This window comes from Phaenicophaeus curvirostris, chromosome 15 (genome assembly GCF_032191515.1).
Source record: "Phaenicophaeus curvirostris isolate KB17595 chromosome 15, BPBGC_Pcur_1.0, whole genome shotgun sequence".
NCBI lineage: Eukaryota > Metazoa > Chordata > Aves > Cuculiformes > Cuculidae > Phaenicophaeus > Phaenicophaeus curvirostris.
In genome coordinates, this window is record NC_091406.1 from 12,619,805 (window position 1) to 12,642,934 (window position 23,130).

Here is a 23,130-nt window from a genome sequence, read left to right on the forward strand (position 1 = left end):
CTGATCACGCATTTAGTCCCATACACGTCTTGGGTACTCTTAGGTGTGAAGAATGACACAGATACCTCAATGTAGACAGCTAACTCCTACCCTAACTGCTGAGAGAGAGAGCTGTCAGACTCCAGACTACACAAAATCACAGAAGAATTTTAACAAAGAGAGGAAGTTTAAAAATATTTTTATAGAGATTGGCTCCTGAAATAACATAAATAGCATACTAATAACAGCATAAAATAGCTGGATGGTAAATACAGTACGCTACTGAATTATCTATGTTAACATACTTGTCTGCTTGGGTTTGGAGAGCCCATGGTGGTTTTCTTTTGCTTTGTTGAAGACTCAAATAAATATGAGCTTGATAGTATTTCCCAGAAATAACCAAAGAAAAAAAAATACATTAATTGTGATTCTAAACTCACTGGAGCCTATGAAGCCTCAGAAACTTCTGCCATGCCTGTCATACAGCAAGAATGGTGTGAGGAGGGCATAACCAAATGGAGGACTCTAGCCAAGCTAATGATGAGATCACTGAAGCCAGTCTGAGAAGGACTTACTTTCTTACAGTGGCCCAGACACCACCACACTATGATAAATTGAAAAGACTGGGGCTCATCTGTCTTATTAGGAGTTAAAAGCTAGAAAAAGTGTTGGAGTCCTCGCATGTAATTCCACGTATTACTGTTGCTTCTGGTTACTTAGATTTTACATAGGTAGGAATGATGTAAAGGAGAGAAACATTTTCATGTTATTGAGAACCAACCGTAATCCATCTGTACAGCCAGTATTTGGTCTAATCATCCTATGAATAGACCTATAAAATCAGTTTTATTGCCCACAGATAAAAAGTTGCATTAAGCTAGTTCTTTCTACTATAATTGAGGATTTAATATTCAATCTACTGCTCAAAAAATTGTTCTGATAAAGCCAAATGGCAATAGAAAGTGCAAAGCTGAAATGCAATATATTTCTTTTAAATTAGATGCTTATACCAGAGCAGAGGTTGTGTATGAATGGACACGGGAACCAGCAAGGTCAGTGGTTGTGGCTGAAGATGGGTCTCGATTGAACCAGTATGATCTGCTTGGACAAACTGTGGATTCTGGAATTGTTCAGTCCAGTACAGGTCTGTGGAAAAGTTTTTTTTGGGGAAGGGTCATATTTAACTGCCAAAACCATAATTTAAAGCAGAAGAAAAAGATGCAACAACTAAAGAGTGAAAGAGGTAAATTGCAACGTATGAGCCTCAGGAAGTATAAGAATATTTATCCTCAAAGATTGTATTCCTGAAGGCAGTAAAGTAAGCGGCTAAAAGCAAGTATATATATTTTCTCAAGGTGGTACTTAGAGAGTGAAAAAGTATGTCATCAATTTAAAAAACATCTGGAACATCCAAATTAGATTTAGGTGTCTTAATGTTAGCACCAGCTTTAACTCTGAAACTATTTATGAGATACAGAAATGTAGCTGGCACTCATAGTATTATACACTTATAACACTGAAGCTGGGTAGAAGCCTTTGTTTTTTTCACTTTGCAATGTTTATTTCAAGATGTAAGTATTTCTTTTTTAAAAAAAAGAAAAGGCATGAAGACCTAAATACAGAAATGAATTGAGCTTTGGGCATAAACAAGACAGGATTGACTGTTCAGTGGTCCAAAAGAAGCACTGCATTAGGAAAAGTAATTGTACTGCTTTGATTGCACCCAATGTTGTGACTGAACTAGAGAAGTATACTTATACCTGCATAAACCAAACTTTCTAATGTATCATTCATAAAGTCAATGAACAATTAAGGAAAAGAGAGTCAATTTAAGGTGAACTCCAATTTGTTTCTGAATTTTTTATTTAGCTTGTCAAAATATTAAGCTGATAAAATTCCTCAAAGACAAAATTTTCTAGTGGACCAATATTCAGGTTACTGCTTGGAAGCATCTCTTGAGTTGATGTAATCATGAAAGGAGTGGGATGCCAGTAATAAGGACTTTGCATAAGTAAAATACCAACACAAGCGTCCCTGTAGATTCACTGCTTCCATTATTGAGCACACAGGCACGCATCGGAGAAGTAAAAAGAAGAAGGGCAGAACTCTTGGCCTGGCCACAGCTAGAAATGCTGCCATTGACTTTTGTGGAGCTAGTACTTCACCCCAGCTGCCCTTTGCTGAAAAGTCAATAGGATTTGTGAGGAACTGCAAGGATCTTGAGCTCTTTGCTCTTTCTGTTCTGAAGCTACTCACTCGGAGAGACCTTGGCAACCCGTGTGCCTGCCCTTTCACATTGATTGCCAATTCTGTGCTTGCTGGATTCATTATAAGGGTAGCAGGATAATCAGAAAAGACTCAAAAGCTTGGGAACATATCTAAGCTGAATAGATAATACCAGATATAGTTCAGCACAGCTAGATAGTAATCTCAGAAGCACCCAATACATGGTTAAGAGAGGCAGATAATACATTTTTAGACAGAAATAAAGGCAAGCATAAGAAGTGTGAAAATTCTTCATGCATTTCCATGAGAAACCAAAAAAATTATTTGCTTGACCCATGATATTTCCGTTGGTTTGAATTTTGCCTACTTTTTCTACCTGAATGCACAAAACCATTACAAAAAACTAAATACAATGATTATCAAAACTAAAAATAAGCCCTTTAAAACATCTTTTTACTACCAGACTTGCAATCCTCTTTAGTTACTACCTGATAAGAATATGTAGTCATAGAAGAAACGCATCTATTGTTTGCAAATTCAATGTCTCAAGGAAAAATTCTTGATTTTGTTTGGAAGGAAAAAAAGCTTTGCTTGCCTCAAAATAATGGTGGGGATGAGAAGAGATAAATAAACACTTTTCTCCCCATTCAGGCAGGTGGGCAGCTAGTCTCAACAGAATCCTCCAGCACATCTTTGTCTCTCTGATCATCTTTATTTTAAGATATGATGTGTAATGAATATTATTAAATCCTTCCCTACTTTCAGAGCTGTGGAGGGGATTAGCTGACAAAAAGGACAATCTTCATTTAAGAGTTCTCAGCACCTTTATTAGGCAAGAAAATGAACCTCTCACATAGTTGATTCTGTCGATCATTAGAGGACTCTACAACATCTTGGGCAATTTTAGGATGGCATTTATAGTTGTCTGGAATTCTAGTCACCTGTTTTCCAGGAATTTAGGTGTAACTAGGTTGTTCTAAACATTTTGAAAACTATAAAATGATTTGATGAATCCATAAAGTCCTTTTTTTTCCCTTTTATTTCACTCTCCGCTAGTTGGCCATCTGCTATCCTCAATTCTAGATCTAGAAAAAGATAACCACAAATACTGATTTTTTTTGTGAGAAAGAATCTTGAAAGACTACAACTTTTTTTATAGCATAGTTATTCATCTTTGCTGGCAACAGAACGTGCAGGTACTACAGGCTTAAAAATAACATCCAGTAAACAAAACAGTTATTGTTGCTACTGTTTTGCTAAAGCAGTGTGTCATCTATTTTTAACTCACATCCAAAATTCCTTTCACTCTCCAACTTTCTGACTCATATTGACTCAGAAAGATTTTAAAATTATCTTTTTTCTAAGTACCTCAACAGATGTTTAAAGGGCTTGTGCAAGTTTCCATTCACATAGAATTATTTTGCTACATTGAATATACTGCTTTGCACTGAGGGTCATCAGGATTTATACTCACAATGGTATATATATTTTTTTTTTGCTGTTCCTTAACTCTTCTGAGAGGCTGCTGTGATTAAGAGCTTTTCTATAAGGTGACATGGCATAAGCAGTAAATTAGAAAGATTGTTTTAAATTAATGACGAAGGAGGCCTTACTTCCTACCTACAGTGATGGGAGAAGTATAATTACAGCTAAAACTCAGTCCCCACCTCAAAGCTTACATGTGATGCACATTAATTTTAGGTGCTCACCTGGTTGTCTGGGTCTATTACAAATAGCTTACAGAACACTGAATAATAGGTTTGATCTAACTTTACTGAATTATCAATTATTCTTATCCTAAGGGGATAGGTTGAGCATTTGACTGAATGAACGTGATATAACGTAGAATTAAAAACTGCAGCTACAGAAATGTCGAGCACAGGAACAAACTCTTTCAGATCACTGAAATTATTCAAATGCTAGATAGTAATTTGAAACATTAAGTTAATATAGATGAAGGAGTTTTGTGACCACATTGAAATGCTTCATATTGTTTAATAATTTAAACTTCATGGAATAAATAAAATTAATAATGAATTCATAAGCTCAACACTTATTTGTAGAGGAATGGAATTCCAAGGAAATTAAAAAGAAATACCTTTCTTCTTAACTTCTTTTGATAAAAAAATAAGAAATAAGAGAATGCGAGATTCATAAGCTACAACTTGTGCTACACTTTGTGCAAGCCTATGAATATAGGAAATACTTCAAGAGCTATTTTAAATTTTAGTTTGTAGGGATTTTTATGGCTGAATTACAAACCTTTGAAAACAGAACTACAGAGGAATTGCTGGGAAGTTAGACAGTGGTCAGCAGCTCATGAATATGCTATAGTTTTCAATTAAAGAAAGCCATAAAACGTGGAAGCTAAAGATTCAGTAAGTAATGAGTACTTTCATGTCCTGCAGTTATTTAAATAAAGCTCAAAAATCTACTATTTCCAAATAAATTATTGCAGTCCCTTGATATTTTTGAGAATTAAAAACATGATTTTGCCTCGTAACTGAACTGTAGGTGTTATTTTAGGCCTATGCTTTGCCTGATTTACTTCTCATGGCATCACCTTTAGCTGACTTCTTGCTCAAATCTGCTGCAATACTTAACAGATGAGAGTAATCCCTGTCTTTTTAATTGCCTACCTTTATGCTTTAAATCTTGTTCTCATTTTCCAGAGGTTAAAAATACTTTGATAATTTAAGCAGCTAAATAAAGCTTCAGAGTACAGTGGTGTGTTCAGTCTGTATTCTTAGCTTTCCATCTACAACTGCTGAATTAATTCTGACATACAATTGTGAGCATTCTATATCTGATTGCATTAAAATAGCTTCCCATGTCATACTTTAGTAGATAAAATTAAATTATTGGCCTTTCTAGCCAAGGCTGGCACCCTTCATAAGATCATAATCTCTAGTACAAAGCAAAAGAAGGTTGTGTCGGTGAACGTTAAGAAAAGATGGGCAAGATTCAAGTAACAGTGGCCACTATACTGCCAGTCCTATTTTTGAAGGAAAATTTTCCTTGCATATCCTTTGCTTTACCTCTCAACGTATAATTGATTCTCTTTTTCCCCTTTGCTACTGTCTTTTACATTGAAACATACCGGGAGTATTGTCACATCTTATTTATTAGCTTTCTTTGGGGTTATACATTAGTGAGATTGTTCAAATGAGTGTTCTTCTAGACTCTGAATTAAAGAAAAGGACGTTTGACATGCTTGGTGCATAAGCAGTCAGTGTCTAGACATAGTTTTCCAACCCAGTTTAAGTTTTTTTTGCACAAGAGCAACTTTCTCTTTCCAGCTGCCTGCATTTTAAAATAGAACAACAGTAATCTAGAAAAAGGTTCCCACTCAGGTACATGTCCACTTGATTCTTTCCTAGGATAATATTTATTACATAATAAGAATCAGTCTACTCTAAAAAAAGTCACAAGAATAGGTTTTCCAATCATTTGAAGATATACTGGTTTTCAAAATACATTTTCAATTATGTAAATAATGATCTGAAACCGAGGCATTATTTGCTGTGCTCTGGCAGGAAAGGTTTATAGAGTTATACAAATGCTTAGGTTTCCTTTCAAATGCAATTTGAATACCCAGTTCATATGATTTTGTAGCATCTGAAAATTTAGGGCTACTGACCATATTCTGTGTTACTCTTGTATTGTCCATTTACATCAGGAGAGAATAATCGTTTAGTGAAGTCCTGAATTAGCAGAACAAGGGCACTTAATCTTCAGAGTACACAAAGCACAGATAGTGGTAATGCAGACACAACCACATCAAAAATAATCCTGGCCTGAGTGGGTGTCTTGGTTTAGTCTTTATGTGATATTTGCATGTGTATATTATGGTAGTTTTCCATCTTCTAATGGAATAAGAACTGTCACAACAGGCTCAAACAGCCACCAGTTAATGCAGATTTTCATTCAATGCTCAGGAAGATGAAAAGATGTAAATTTAATTAGCATTTCCCAGAACTGTCTAGTTTTGTATTATTAGTGGAACTTCACAACCTGCTTTACTACCTGTTTTTTTCAGAGCTGACCCAATTTGATCTGAGGACTTATTTTTTTTTTTTACAATAGGGGTGAATACAATTGAAAAATAGTTCCTATAATGCCCTTTAATTTGTATATTTATAAAAGCTTTGATGTTCCTGTTTTCCTTGGTTTTAGGGGAATATGTTGTTATGACTACGCATTTTCATTTGAAGAGAAAGATTGGTTATTTTGTCATCCAGACATATCTGCCATGCATCATGACAGTGATACTGTCACAGGTGTCCTTCTGGCTTAATAGAGAATCTGTTCCAGCAAGAACTGTCTTTGGTAAGCAAGACCTATAAGCTACTCGGCAGTCATAAACCAAGTAGAATTAAGAATTTTTTTATAAAACTAGTTCTGCGTAACGTATCAGAGAACAGCATGAAGCTGGGCTTGGTGCAGTACACAACAGTTTACCTGTTTCATTGCAAAGATGTAACAGAAGCGTTTTAACTGATGTAAGGGAAACATAAGCTCACTAGTAACGAGTCAAAGACAAGATTAGCTCGTCTCTCGGGGAAGACAAATTGCTTCCTTATTAGGCACTAATAATTCAAGCTCTTTACACCAGCACACAAATACATTGTTCATTATTTGTCCTATTTTAGACCAGTGCACATTTTCACTAACGTTTAGTGCAGCAAAGACGAACTCTCAAGACACATTCAATACATGACATTGCAGTTGTCAAGGTAACTTGTGGGCATGTGATTTGATGTAAATGTCTAGCCTGCATTTGCAATTTTTTTTTTTTTTCAAGCAGCTGCAAGCAGAGGGAACTCAATATATCTTAGAGCTGGCACACTATGCCCCATTAAGGGAAAAAGTTCATCAGCTGTGAGAAGTGCTGGTATCAGAAATGCAAATTACATTGTCATTGCTCTTACATAAATTCTTTACTGTGTTAAGGATATCAGTGAATAAAGGGACAGAAATCTGTAAAACCATCAATTCAAATAAATGTAATATGACAAAGTTTAGTGCATTTGAATATACATTTGAAGGAACATATACAAAATAAGGTGAATGAAAACAAGTTTTGTAGTTTTGTGTCTAAATATCTTAGAACTGTTGCAAGAAATAACTAAAAATGTTAAGTTGTTACATCTGTAGGACAACCTGTGAGGCATGAATGAGGGACAACAACCGATTCTCCAAATACCAGGAAGCATAAAGCAGTATCTGCATCACAGCTCAAAATATTCTTTCTATTCCAACTTTCCAAATGTTATTATACTACAACAATGTAAAAGAATAAAGGTATAAAAGACGTTCTGAAAATCCTACAACTTCCACAGAACTTGAAATCTGATATCCTGTGAGCAACTGAACTTAAGTGGGGAAGTTCATTAAGAAATTAGGGGCGATGACAATGCTTTCCCATCTGTTACTACAGTTGAGAAATGTAGTACAAAATATAGCCACTGGTCTAAAGACACTAAAACTGTTTGCTTTGCAGGAGTGACAACTGTCCTGACAATGACTACTCTGAGCATCAGTGCAAGGAATTCGCTCCCCAAGGTGGCTTATGCCACCGCTATGGATTGGTTTATAGCGGTGTGCTACGCCTTTGTGTTTTCTGCACTCATTGAATTTGCAACAGTGAATTACTTCACAAAGAGAGGCTATGCATGGGATGGCAAAAGCGTCGTTCCTGAAAAGGTAACACTGCTTAACATCTACTCCAGCAAATCATACTGCTGCTTACGATATGGGTATCTTTTTAAGCCTGTCAGGAATTCTTATTATTTAGAATAATAAGTAATTATTGCAAAAGAGTTTTCTCATGTGTTTGCACAAAGCATTTCTACACATAAACAATAATTACTTAGACATGGAATCTATGATTCCTGACATACTGGAGGATATTTAGTGCTAGAAAAAAGTATAAATTTTACTGAGATATTGACTGAGTGGAAAGAAGATAAATGTGTATTTTTTTAAGGGAAGTTGGTTTGGTTTTGAGCAAGAGCAATTGTGGATGCTGCCATATAAACATAGAAAAAAATATCTATTGTCTACAGTATTTGACAGTTTCCAGAGTGTATTGCTCTGCAACATGAATTTTAGGAGGACTGCTCTGCGATTGTGACCAAGTAAATCACCACAGGACTTTTTCTGTCTTTTGCCTCCTATCATTTCCCTATTTTTTAAAAATCGAAATACTAATTTTACTTCTTAGTCTATAGGAGAAATTGTTTTGTTTTGGGGGGAAAGAATAACGGTTATGGGGAATGTGCAGTCCTGATCTTTACCTCCCTGAATGCAATAGAGAGACATCACACTAACCTAACCCAGTTTGTAAATCACAGGTGCATGAAGAATTTGTTGAGTACATTTAGGGGATGAAAGAGAGTTTCCCATTTCCTATGAGTTATCACATCAGCTGCTGTTGTGAGGAAGCTCATTTGGTTGTGTTTTTTTCTTTTCTTGAGAAAGAGCTCTTGAAAGAGAGTTTTAAGTTGTCTGATTTGTTATTATGAATATTCACAGACTAGAGATTCAGCAAAATAAATATTTGTAGGAGCAGATGTTACTCCTTGGTACGCGAATGTATGTATTTAATTCAGGAGTGTATAGCTATATATATGTATTCTTTTTTTGCTATTTTAATTGCATGAGTCAGTAAGAAAAATAAAATTAGGACATTTACAGAATGGCAACTAATACTAAAGTGTTGCAGAACGAATAAGTGAAGTAACAAAACAAACTTATGGTAATGAGCTGCATGACTGTTGTTGAATATTGCATTTCAGTTACTGATGATATTTTCATTGAAAATAATTTGCTTGATTCTTAGTTGTGCTCCTATCTTCATGGTATCTATTGTAAAACATAGGCTGCATCAACAGAACAAATGCCTTAAATGTTAAATATTGTTAAAAATGTTAAATAATTTACTTTGTAACATAGTTACTATAATCAGGCATTTCATTTGTTTCAAAGAAATTTACATATTCAGAAAAAAACCCCACCAATATAAACACAATATTCAACCACTGTTTAAAACACTGGAGGATTTATAGCTTGGCATTCCTCAACTCATAAGGGTTGGGTTTTTTTGTTTAATATAAGGGAGCAAAGACATACTGGTACCCTGCAGGTATGTTACGTGCAGACATAAGGAGAGGCAAGCAAAGCAAACTAGCAGTGAACAAATCATCACAGCTTAATAAAGTCTAGAGTGCTAATTAGATGTCATATTAGTTTTTCATGAAGCTGAATTTAACATGAAATATAAAGACCCTGACTAGTGTCAGGGGTATCTGCTGTCTCAGATTCCTCATGACATTTAAATCTACAGGAATGGTCTCCTCTGAGATTTCTGAGAAGCAGGTCTTTGCCTGTTGGATTTATTGCTTCTCATGAAAGTACCTGGCCTAGAAGGAAAAACGACTGGCTTCATACTCAGCAAACATGTTAGCAGCCTTCTTGGTCAGGAGGAGAACAGATAGACAACTAAAAGTCTTTCCAACATCGTATTTTTTTCTTTTTGGAGTATTTTTTTCAACCTGTTTGTTCCTCCTATTCAGCAGGAACATTCTAAAACAACTTGAAACTGTTTCTTAGCCTCAAGCTAAGATGAAACCACTGTCATGAAATAAAGAATGTCCCTATCAGAGTAATTCTGTGAATCCCTTTTCTTACTAACTATCAGGAATTTATCATTCCAGCCTTCTTTTCCCTGCTGTGTGGGGCTCCAAGCCATGTTTGGACAAAGCCTTTTCCTGCTTGCCCTGATGCTTTTGCATCTTCCTTTCACCTCCCTAAGTGCCCTGCAGGAACCCTCCTGCTCCTTGAAATGTTCATCTCTTGAACAAGAATGTTTGCTCAGGCTCCTCTGCTGAGTGGTCCATAGGGCTAATTATCTGTAGTTGTTTCATCATAAAAAGTACTGTGATGAATTTAAAAAATATTGCCTCCTTTGGACACTTGCTTCTTGAAAACAGAGAATTATATTGCTACCTTTTGAAAGAACATAATTGATCACATTCTGCTGATTTTTTCTCTTTAGCAATATCTTTTTTTGTTTTCATTCTAAAAGGATAACATTGGCCTATTCTTTTGGGGGGAAATACAGCTTAAAGATTTTTTGTTGTCTAGTTTCTTCTCGTTATCAGAAGAACTTGGAGCAAAGTGGTGCTTTTTTTTTTTTTTTTTTTTTTTTAACACCTCCTTAATGACCCACTGCATCTCTCTTCTATATTTATCCTTGTGCAATGGCTGGAGGAAGGTTCGGACTGTCTGTAACAGAGATGGCTGTATTCCAGCTGGTAACTCCAGATGTCAGAATTTAATTTTTTTCCTACAAGTAGATCCCAGAAGTACAATACTAGAAAACATAAGGACCCAGCGGGGAAAATCTATATATTCTTTCTGATCAATAAGTTCTCCTCCACTAAAAGACTTTCAATGCATTCTTCCTTTAGTAATATAGGTAGGTAGATGCAAAAATTGTACAGCTATTTAAGTCCCTATATGTGGAATGACATTTCAACCATTATGATCCAATCGTAGCACTAAAATGAGAACATTAAGTTTCTATTCCATAATGCATATGCTTTTAGCGTAAACTGTTAGTGAACAGAACAGTGGCAGCTTTGCATTTTATTAAATAATCCTCTCTCTCATTGCATGATCACATGATTTTTATAGTGTATAGTTTTTTATGTATGAACTGTCTTAGAAAGTATCATATAATGTTATTTGTCTAAATATTGGAAAGCTACGTTAAGAAATTGAGTGTTTTTTAAAAGTTTTTGTTATGGTCAAGAAGCACAGTTAATCTAGGGAAAATTGAATTATGAGTAGTTTGTCACTGTTGATTAAGATTAAAAGTAATTTTATCAATCAGTAAGCCTAGCTATGAGCACAAGTGGTCATTATAGTTTATCCATCAGCTAATTTGGTTTAACTAATACAAGTAACGCAGATGGATGATTTTGTCTTTACCTAAATATTTTGCATGAGTCATATATATCCAGAAGCTAACTAATTTCTTTCAGCTTATTACAATTTCTGGTATAAATTCGATTAACTGCAAAATTTTATGGTGCTTTTTCATAATCTTATCTGTTGAGAAGACACTGAGAATAAAACATTTTCTTCTTTCTTCAGCCAAAGAAAGTGAAGGATCCTCTCATTAAGAAAAATAACACGTACACAGCTGCAGCTACCAGCTACACGCCTAATATTGCAAGGGACCCTGGGCTGGCAACCATTGCTAAAAGTGCAACTATTGAGCCCAAAGAAGTTAAGCCAGAAACAAAACCTGCAGAACCCAAGAAAACTTTTAACAGTGTCAGTAAAATTGATCGACTATCAAGAATAGCTTTCCCATTGCTTTTTGGAATCTTTAACTTAGTCTATTGGGCTACCTATTTAAACCGGGAGCCCCAGTTAAAAGCTCCAACTCCACATCAATAACCTCATTTAGTTATGTAGTTCTGTTTTGGCTTTGCTCTGGGAACTGCTTCCCATTTTCACATACAGTAATTCCCCTTTGCTTCATTGACTCTGTCTTAAAGAAAATAAAGGTTTATTAATTTAACAAAAGGTAAATTATATCTGTATATTTAAAAAAAAACCAAAACAACTGTGTGTGAAGGAGAGAATGATGAGGTATATACTTAGAAAAGGGATTCTGAAAATGGGAAAGAGTGAGTTGTAAAGTAGTAAAAAAAAAAAAAAAATAGATAGCTTAGTACTGAATGACCCCAAAAAGTGTTATATATGTATGTGAAAAAGATATTTTTATTGAAAGGGTTGTGGAAAGTGGGAGAATATTCTTTATGATGTTGCTGATGCACATACTACACCATACCTGTTATTCAACAACTGTTTATAATATTTTCAAAGATGTAAAGCTTTCCATTTGCTAAATCCCATAAGATATGTTATTTTCCCAATTCTGTTTCTCTCTATGTTCCAGACCACCTGACATACAATATTAAATGGTCTTTAATCAAAAAGGAAATCTACTCACTCTAGGTACAGTTTGTCACTGTATAGCACATGAGATCTAATGGTAACAAATGCTTTAATCTGCTGTCTTACTGCAGTCTTGTTCTAAGCATTAAGTTGTCACTAGACTAGTTTTAAAACCAGTTGCACAATCAAATGCATATCCCAAGTTCCCTCTATCACCAGTGTAATAATCCAAACAATTCCTGGATGCTTTTCCAGATAGCTTTTACACATCACTATGTTTTAGAAAGTTAAAAATATAAAACCAAACCAACAACTGAACAATTTTTGCAAGCTCTAGCTATGTTGAATGTATTCTTTTATAAAATGAGACATTAAAAAGAAGCTTTAGATTGAGATTTATGGATAGCAGAAAGAAAAAGTATAGTATTTAAATAATATATGTAAATATGCAGCATGAGATTGTACATTTTTTTTACTTTTTTAAAGTTGTGTTCTTAAAACATTGTGTAGGATTCACCTCTTAGCTCTTAATATGTTGTTAAATGCTCAATAAAACATATTTAGAGCCTGAATTAAAAAAATCAGTGGTACTGGAAAGCTTAAAAAAATTATTATGCAGAAAGTGCTTGGAATGAATTCCATTTGTAAAGTGGTTAAGTGTACAGTAGCTTGCAATTTGACAATGTCATCCAGTGTATACTATTAGATTAATGACTGGTCTGCTCAGGTCATGCATAAATACTAAAGTATGGGATTATATTTGGTAGGTAAAAATGGTGAATACTTGTTAAGACAGAAGTTCATCTGTATATTACTGCTATATTTGCTGATACATAGCTGTTACAATAAGTGATGTAATATATGTAGCATTAAATACAAAGAAGTCATACATAAAAGAATGTACAGGAAAATAGATTTTATTGAGTAAACTTACTACATTTCATTTTTACTGTAGCAATATATTTGTAGGAACAATATGTAAGGGCTTTAAATACAAGATGTCCATTTTGCAGGTATTGTGCTCCCCTTAATAAAAGTTCTAGTTGGTATCATTACTGCTGATTCTTAGAAATAAAATTTCAGACAAAGATTTTTCAGAGAGATGGAAAGGATGGTGGATATTGGCAAGCATAAATTTTAAAAAGTAATATAAGATGTTGAATGAATTTTAAAATACTGCTATATGAGCCTCTGGAGAAACAGCTACCAAGAGTCAAATTTCATAGGTGTTTTATAACCTCTTCCTCAACAAGTCATAAAAGTTGACATTCTCTGCCTACAAAAGGAAATAGTTAATGTTTTATTTAAAGAAGATTTTTTTTTTAAATGCTTCATTGTCTAACATTTAGTCCTGTCTAAACTTGATAAGTTATATGATTGGAGCTTATTATATAAGGGGATGTTTCATCTTCTTGGTATCATGTGTAGATATATGTATAGAAAAAAATAAACTATGGCTCTTTAACTTCTGTGTACTTGTTTATCTTGTTATTTTTGGCGTTAAACTGGTGTGTTCATTTAGGGCATTTTCTCTTTCTAGCAATTCATGGCTACCTTTTGGTCTGCGTTTTGCACATTAGATGTGAATATTACTTAACTAGTCTGCTTTTTGCTATGCAATGATTGCATTATATCACCTCTTAGTTAGTCTATGCCAATAGTATTATACTGTATAAACTTGATTGCACAGTTTATCAAAGACAAGGTATTCTCTATGTAGCTTTTTTACAATGCTTTGCTAAACCATGTAATAATAGTAAGTCTTCCTTGAAAATAATGATACACTCTTATAGAGGACAGTTTCTGTTTACTCCTGGGATTATTTTAAAAAGATGACATTGAATGTTTATTGCACTTCAGTGCAGTGATGTGGCAATAAAACCTAAATCTAATAGAGGTTGTTTATGGCAGAAGCATGTATTGCTTTACAGAGTTTAGCAAAAGCTCTTTATTTTATGTCAGATTGTAATTCTATTATAATAATAAAGCTAAAAATGTTCAATAATGAAAGTGAATGTTTTACTTTGGTTTTCTTTAGTTACTGCCTTTTACAACACATTGCCTGATAAACTGCTATTCATTCAAAACCTTAATTTCTGTGGATTTGGTAATGAATGCAGTTTTAAAGTATGTGACTTCCTGTCGTGTTTTCCAGGGACAAATATAACAGGAATGTTTCCAAAATCTGATTTGGCATTCAAAAAAAGATAATTCTGTCTGTACAATGTATGTTTACGAAACCAATTAGTTGAATCAGATGAACAACTGCTAAGGATTAGTACCACAACAATGAATACAATATAGGATAAGAACAGAATAAAACATATTGTCTACCAGATGAAACGCCAGATAAACCAGAGACTGGGAGTAAATATGCAGATATTTATGTTATAGGTTTCATTGTTTAAGTAAATGTACACATCTAAGAAAGTGTTTTAGAAAAGAACTTCAGGCTCTGTAAAATAATATTATTTCACTTATTTAGTGAGCTCTGGGGGTAGCATTCGAACAAACATATATATGTACATATATAGCTTGAAAATTTTAATTCTTAACTCTTCATTCTTTCCCACATAGCGAAATACAGAAAGGAAGTAATTCCAGTGTACTCAGCCCTCAAATTTTCTTGAAAAAGTTCCTGGAAAGCAAGGCTCATGCTCTCATATAGGGGAAGACAACCAGTTGCAGACAGAGTTTTAAAAGATCCAAACCAAGAAAGGCCAATATAGGAGTATACACATATAAAACAATTCTGGTAGTGTTTTTAAGCATAAGTCCTGCAGAAGGATTCTTGAAAATGGAAGGAAAGATTGTCATAATATGGACTCAGCTTCTATTAAGTTCTTAGGCTTTGCTTTATGTTGAATGAGAATAACGCAGTCTGAATGCCTGTTCCTTACCTCCTCCTCCTAACTCCATGGGGATGAATCTCTATGGAAACCCATACAGGGTACGGCAAAGGAAGCAGCAAGTGCCATTGAACACCTGTCTCCTGTGTTGACATGCCAGATGAAGAGTATACATGGGGATTCTCGTATTTCCCTTGTCTCTGCTCAGAAATTTTTAGGCAAAATTTCACTGAGGTGCAACAGTATTTAACTCTGAGAAAAATACATAGCACTATTCAGCTTCACAGAGGGGAGAAACAGCCTTGTCAGATGGCAGATTCAGTCACCAGACAGTCCAGCATGACACCCTGACATGGCATTGCTGTACTTGCTCTGATATTACATCAGTAGGGGAAACTCCTCCAGTTTTTCTTCAATCATCCTTAGAAGCTACTGCAGGACTTTCATAATGAGCAAGCACTTTTTTACACCAACAACTTCCTTAGTTATATTCTTTCTCTCAAACTGACTGTATGAGATATGAAAAACCTGATTTCCTTCTCTATTTCCCTTTATTTTTTTTACCAACATGGTAAATCAGAAAAGCTTACGAAACATCCAAATGGCTAGAAAATGGGGCACACGTGCTTCAGGAAGCGAATAACAACAGAACCCCTTTCAGCCTGTGCTTTGTATCTGAATGACTGTCCAAATAAATCAGTGTGACTGGGGAGACTCAAACTTTATCTTAGAGGCTCTAAAAATATCAGTCATACTTTAAAAGATTAAAAAAAGAAAACACCCTCAAGATCTTAGACACTCTATAGCAGATCCACAGAAGAAAAAAAAAAAATCCTCCTGCTATGCATAAACATGACATAGCTTAAATAAAAATGTGTTTGCAGTCTTACCACATGAATTTTGCAAGTGAAGTGTATTACCAGCTTGTCAAGCTGTTACTGTCATGTTACATCTGATTACAAACTACGTCAAATACAACAAGAGATGTAAAAGCCTTGAAACGAAAAGTTCCTATAGCCATGTTCACTCTAGCTGTAGGTCCATCCGAACGGGCAGGATGACTTCGCAGCTACCGATACACTTATTTGGTTCAAGTGCTTTAAGGCATTTGAAGATGCTCTGAATAGATTTTCCACTTGCAGCACAGCTGTTACATGCATTTTGCCCAAAGACTAGAGACATTTCCCCCTCAGAACCTCGCAGACAGACAGAGCAACCAACAAAGGGCAGTGCTTTTCTGAGGGCTCTGTCGAGGGAGGAAAGATGTATTTGCTGAACTCTTTTTTTTCCAGTCAAGGACATTTGAATGCAAACAGATATGACTAATTTCTTTCCAAATGTCCTCATAAATGAAGTGTTTAATTAACCTAAAGTCATACAAGCCTAAGGATCTGAACCAGGCCTAAGATGTTAAATTTGTTTAGTGGTTTGCTAATGGCTGCCCAGGATGCACCATCTTTGGTACGTGATGATTTTACATGTACCACAGACTCATAAAATGCTTTGGATTGAAAGGGACCTCAAAGATCATCCAGTTCCAATCCCCTGCCAATGGGCAGGGACACCTTCCACTAGATCAGGATGCTCAAAGCCTCATCCAGCCCATGAAATTCAACTTCAGTTGTCATCTTTTCCTGTCTGAGGGGCTATGGCAGGCATGAAGAGGTGATGGACACAGTTCTCAAAGGTAATGGTGCATGTCAGAGGAAATAATACTGTGGGAGTCTTAAATCAAACATTAGTTTTAATATGGCCACGTGAATTATTTCTGTAACTACACAAAATGCTCAGCTAAGCCTCATGGGCATGACAAAATAATATGCAGATTAATGTAAAACTTTATGGGCTTTATAGGCTTTTATTTCTTCATTTATGTGGGACAGCTAAATCAAACTTTAAAGAAAGCTGTTACATACAGCTATTTAGAAGAGAAAACCTACTGTCAATCATGCTGCTGATTTCTGCATATTTCTATCATCTTGCCTCACCAGCACTAGATTTATATGGAACTGGAGCAAAATGGAGCCTTGGGTTGTTCGGGCCTTTAGCAGCTCACTTACGGCCACACTACCTTGTCTGCGCCAAGGCAAATAAAATATAAATGAAGTAACTAGAGCAACACATTCCATTTCAACAGTTTAAAAGAACACAGCATGCATTCTGAGTAATATATGTACAGATATCATGTTTAGCTGGCTGCAAAACCACATCTGAGTGCATTTGTCTTATATTCGTACTTCCCCAAAAGACAGCCACATTCCCAGAGAAAGTGACTCTTCTTGCATTTCCACATGATATTTCTAGGGGGTATTTCCAGCCATGATTCCATTAGCAGCTTTCTAAGGATGTGCAGGAGTTGTGATCTGGGCATGGAGTTCCTGAATCTGGCAGTAACAGGGTACTTGCCCAAAGAAGTTGTGGGATGCCCAGTCCCTGGAAGTGTTCAAGACCAGGTTGGATGAGGCATTGAGCAACTTGATCCAGTGAAAGGTGTCCCTGCCTAGGACAGGGGAACTGGAGCTGGATGATCCTTTCCAACCCAAAGCATTCTATGAATCTCAAGTTACACTCATTTGTAAGTGACTCTAACCTAGGCCTTATTTACAACAATTCAGTGGACTGAATGTCCACTTCCACTTAACAGTTTTAGAAGAGAAAAGTTTTTTGTCTACAACTCCCATGAAGTATAAGCATTGAGAAAATTAATTTAAGAATACTGAGACAGAAGAGAAAGATCATTATCGATAATATTGAAAACTGGTAAACCAGAGAGTTCACTTTTGGATATTTATCTCAGCTTTAGTCCTGATGATTAACCACACACCACCCACTCTCCCAAACTCAGACAGCCTTGGCCTTCTCTTAATAAATAATAAAAGAACAACAACCCATTCAAGTGGATATGAGCAGAACTAAAATGCTTGATCCTTTTGAAAACCTCACCCCAAAATTCTAGCTGTGCATAGAATGACTTCTAAAAGAATACTTGTGATGCTAAAATGTAGTCATAAGAGAAAGCAAGAAAGATCATTAGATTTTGCAGCAACTTGTGGCATCAAAATTATCTGAGTCTGGATTTTACTAGAGGATAAGGGGAAAATCTTATTCTTGGAGACACAGGCACAGTGTCAGAAACACCTGAATGGCAAGACACACAAATACAGGTTTCAAGTCTTTGAGAAAGAATTCCTGCTTATACTCATACTGCTGCAAAAGATTTTTCTTAATTATATAACAGAGCCTGAAATTTATATTGAGAGTTGTCATAGATCTGCATGGAGCCATTGATCAGGCAAATTAGAGATGCAAATTAATTATTATCTTCTTGTATCAGGCTTTAGTAATGGCAGAAGATATAACACTTAGAAGTTCAAGTAACTAAATTCTATGAAGTATTTCACATTATTCTAGAACTGATATAATTTATGTTTCAATAGAAATTATTTTCCTAAATATAATCTTTTGTTAATTGCAAAGTAGAAGATATAAAAAGCAAGAATATTAATTTTGTTACAGCCTTAGGTTCAAAGGGAACAAGCAATCTTCAAGAAAGAATTATGACCATGTACCTAAAGAAAAGCAATTTTCTCTGGCTACTGCAAGAAGTAACTGGAAAGAAGTCTATAAATAAACATGATTCATTTATTTATAGATGTCTAGAGAAAAATGATAATAATTCTCTAGTGTAGCACAAGCTGACGCATTTATTACTAAATATAGTGTACTTAACAACAAGAGTTGTAAGACAACAGGCTGTTTTACTACTGCCTCTTAATAGGAATTACATGAATAATGAGTCTCAGGAGGCACTTACTAGTGATAAAGGTAAATATTGGCTCTAAAACATGTCAGACAACCTATTATAGTTCTGTATTGCAAGTAAGATATACAGATTATTAGCTGTTATTTTGTTTTATTATATCTAATCTTTAATAGCTGGGAACACATGCTTAAAAGATAAAAAGACTGATGATATCGGAAAGTATGGGCAGTGCAAATGGCAAATAATCATCCATTTCTCTTCACGTCATAACTGTGGCTGGATGGTGTGCATCACTAAAGTAAAGAAAACTGGCTTCAAGGTCAGTGCAGTGAGGGATCTTGAACAGAAACCAACACAGGAGAAACTGAATTGTAATGCATCACATGCCCAGTCCCACATCATAAACATACCTAGTTTCTACGATTACTAGTTTCTGTATATTAATAGAGCAGAACTTGCCTGAGACTTCAGCTCTGCTGTTTGAGGCATTACACAGAGTGTCAGCACTCTGCACAGTTAGTACAAACGCACTGTTCTCACCAGCATGCACGGAGAAAAATAAGGACACAGAGAAGCTTTGCTTACACAACACCAGAAGGAACTGAAGCAAGACAGCTGTAAAGTCAGAGGCAAAGCAGCTTAACACAGTCTAATGGAGTTTGGGAAACAGTGAGCACATGCATCTGTATGATGGGATAGGAGGTAATGCCACAGCTGCTAGCTCACAGCTCCCGGTCAGGCCAGGGCTTTGGTGGGAGCCAGTGCCTGTGTCTGAGCAGCCTGGGCAGTGTTCCCTTGCTCACAGCACTGCCAGGCTTCCCCTGATCCATTCCTGTCATGGTCCAAAAGCGTCTCCCTGCAGGAGTGACCTGACACACAGCAGGATTGTGCCTGCCACAGGTTTCTGAGGAACATACTAAACTTCAGTGTGAGGAGCATCCTGTGTTCCCCTCAGAAGGGACACTAAAACATTATCAAACAACAAGGTCAAAAAGGGCAGCAGAAGGTTATCCTTGACCACTCTTTGCTCCAGAGGAAGACCAATTTTCCTCATGGAAATCAACATTCCCTACAACTGAAAAATTCTTAACAAACTTGCACTGTGTTAATTTCATAATTTCCACAGTTGAACTTGTGCTACATAAAGGCCAAGAAACCATTAACATTGGATGTATGCTGAGATCACTATTCTGTCCAGAAAACTAAACAGGCTTCTGCAGGTCAATAAAAAGGGCAGACTGGTCTGCAATCCATTGGTGCTAACTTGTGATGTCTGGGACTTAGGAAGCTGCTCATCTAAACTTAACTTTCTGTCCACTTCTGCATGGTCAGGAGAAAAATATTCACCACAGTCTCATTGTAGCTCAGATAATAGAGTATAATGCTTTGGTTATGGTTCAACTCTCCGAGGACCAAAACTACTAAGTCTTTCTTTGGGTGATGCGGATAAGTGATTTTTTTTTCTGTAATTGTATTGCTTTGTTGGTGAAATGATGATAACAATGCTGACCTACACTGAATTAATATTTCCCTCTTAAAACAAATGTAGTTTGAGAAGAATAATTATTTTGTGGTTCACCGAGTTTGAAGAAATCAGGCAAGACTCCACTCACTGTGCTCTCCCAAAGTTCTTGTACGAGCTTTAGATTCTACTGAGAAAAAATGTCACGTATCAGCTAGATATTACTGCTATTAGCTATAACAGCAACTAGAATCTGTGATGAGTGATTGGGACTTCTCAACAGTAACTGTTGTACAAAGAGGCAGATAATTAGAAAAAATGAGGAAAAGATGGAAATCTCCCTACACCAATGGTGTCTTTCAAAGAGTTTCTTCACAAAGAAGAAAGTTTCCTACGTTTAAATAGCCTTTGCAGTGACTGATTCCCATCTGTAATATATTTCAAAGAATTGTCTTGGCTCTCTGTATTTGTGAAGCTGTCACTTCTGATGTCCCAGAATCACCAGTCTAACTTACATTTCCTTTGCCCCTCATGACACATGTGGCCAGTGTGGTGCAATAGGTCAAGGGGCATAGTTGTAAAGATTCATCAAGATGAAGAAAAATCAATCTTAGAGCCCCAAAAGCAGAACTGCTAACGCAGAACACTACTAAATACAACCAGTTGCCTTACGGCACTTGAGTCCTCCATGGAGGACACTCTGAGGCTGCTGTTGCTCAGTAAATATGAAATAAGGCCTCCTGGCAAGTCAGAAAGTGTTCCTAATTACTTGCTTGAAGAGAAAATGGCAGAGCATACACCTGTATAAAATACATGAAAAACATTTCTATGGCTACCATTATAGAATGTTGACCCTTTGACAAATTTGCACCAGGTCTGGGATTCTGCCAAGGACAGAATGTCCTTGGGGAAAAATAACTATGTCTTAAATACACATTTTTACAGCTGAAATTCTGGGAAAATGAGGGGAGTCTCAGAACCCTAAAGGAAATTATCTTAATTCTCTAATGAAATTAACAGAAACCTTTAAAATGTGGGGTTTTTTTATTGTAGATGTATTTTTACACACATACATATGAATTTTCTCCCAAATTTCAAGTGGTTCTTTCTGCTGTAGCTTAAGTCTTTATTTGTACTTAATTGTCTAGTCACCTTCTAATAGAAGAGTATTCATGTAGAATCCATATTACATGACTTGCTGAGAAACATGGACAGTGCCACAATTCCTCCTAAACTTTGTAGAAATCAATAGAAAGCTTTGGGGTTGGCCCCCACTTCAGAATTACTTTCTTGTTTTTCCTCAAAGCTATGAAATGTATTTAGAAGCTCGGGTACGACACCCCAATACTCAATGGCTGTACCATCTGCTACAAGATGGTGAGATTTGAGTTATTACATATAGTTTAAATTTATTAAGTTTTTTGTAGACTTTAGTAGTGAACCAAATCACACAATCTGAAAACTTCCCTGATATGCCTCACTATAATTATTAGTATTTTGATAACAAAGCACAAGGTCCTCTAAATGTAATTTATCGGCTATGGTGTTTATTCTTGCCTAGTACCTTTAAATACCTTCAGTACCTGCAAACCGCATGCTTAAGTGCAGCTGCTCAGTGCCACTGAGACACCAACATGACCTCCGCTGTCACCAATGTACCTTCCAGCCTCATTTCATCTACCCAGCTGGGTACACCTCTTACTTGCTGTGAATCCATTTGGCTGGGAGTAGGCTGTGAGCTTCAGCACAGCAGGGGTGAATCAGACTATATATTTGTGTCCTGAGCTGTAACCACAATTTTAAATAAGCCAAAGGGAGCACCCCACGAGTGATGCAGATCTCAATAACCCTAAAACTTTGTTCCAATTTCCCATGGAGATAAATGGTAAACTATTCAAATGTGTGAATGGCAATTATGTATCTAGCTAGGAAGTCTGATTCTAATTGGATATTTCAACTTCAGATAGATGCAGAGCCCTTCATTCTGCTTCGCTACACTCATTCACCATTTTATCCTCTTTTCTTCACAAAGTAACTGTATTATTATATGGACATACTTTGTTTGACAATCTTAGGTTTTTCTACAAATTTGTTTTTCAAGCTGTGTCTACCTAGACAGAGTTGTCACTTGAATTAGGAAAACTAATACAGCCAAATGTGATGACTGGGCACGTGATAGCCAAATATCTTACTCAGCTATGGTTAACCACCAAAATATGGGTGCCTGAACGAATCCAGGTCTTGGACCATGCAAGCTGAAAAGTATTTTTGATTTTTTTTCACTCTCTATATACGTTGTTAAAATAATAAATCAAGGAAATACATTTGTGCAGTATTAAGAGAACATTTGAGCTAGAATTTCCTTTCAGATGCCCTCTGTCTTGCTAAATCTTCACTTACCTGTTTTAGTTTCACTCTTGTTTTTACCAAGTCTTGTAAGGGCTGCATAAAAGGAATAGGCTCAGGACAAAAGTGAAATGCCTGATTGTTTTATGCCAAAAGGGACTGTGGGATTAAAAACCACAAAGAGCTTGTGGAAAAAAATGGAGTGGCTGCAGGCAACCTACATCAGGATTAGAGAGCAATAGTCCTGGGACAGCAGTGCCCCAGAGCTGTGACTTGTAACAACTGTATATGGCCTAAATGCCAAAAAAATACCCATTTAGTCATCTCTGATCTAGACAAAGGAGACAGTAAAACACAAAAGAATATCCAAGTAGCTGCTGCCTTCCTGCTCAGTCTGAGCACCTTAGGCCAAACTAACACTGCCTTTGGATTTGAAGAATATTTTAAAAATTAGCTTTTAGAACAAAAGTGTTTTTACCAAACTGAATTTTTAGCACAAGTACTGCGAGTACTTCTCCCTCCATCATTTT

General features: G+C 36.0%; 1 protein-coding gene across 1 annotated transcript in view; it reads left to right on the forward strand.

Annotated features, from left to right (window-relative positions):
- Nucleotides 1-14,156, forward strand: part of GABRA1 (gamma-aminobutyric acid type A receptor subunit alpha1) — a 38,880-nt gene extending 24,724 nt beyond the window's left edge. The window contains exons 6-9 of the mRNA XM_069868976.1: nucleotides 980-1,123; nucleotides 6,382-6,534; nucleotides 7,709-7,911; nucleotides 11,368-14,156. Coding sequence (XP_069725077.1) covers nucleotides 980-1,123; nucleotides 6,382-6,534; nucleotides 7,709-7,911; nucleotides 11,368-11,676 — 809 coding nt within the window. The 3' untranslated portion in view covers nucleotides 11,677-14,156. The remainder of the gene's footprint in view (nucleotides 1-979; nucleotides 1,124-6,381; nucleotides 6,535-7,708; nucleotides 7,912-11,367) is intronic.
- The last annotated feature ends 8,974 nt before the right edge of the window (nucleotides 14,157-23,130 follow it).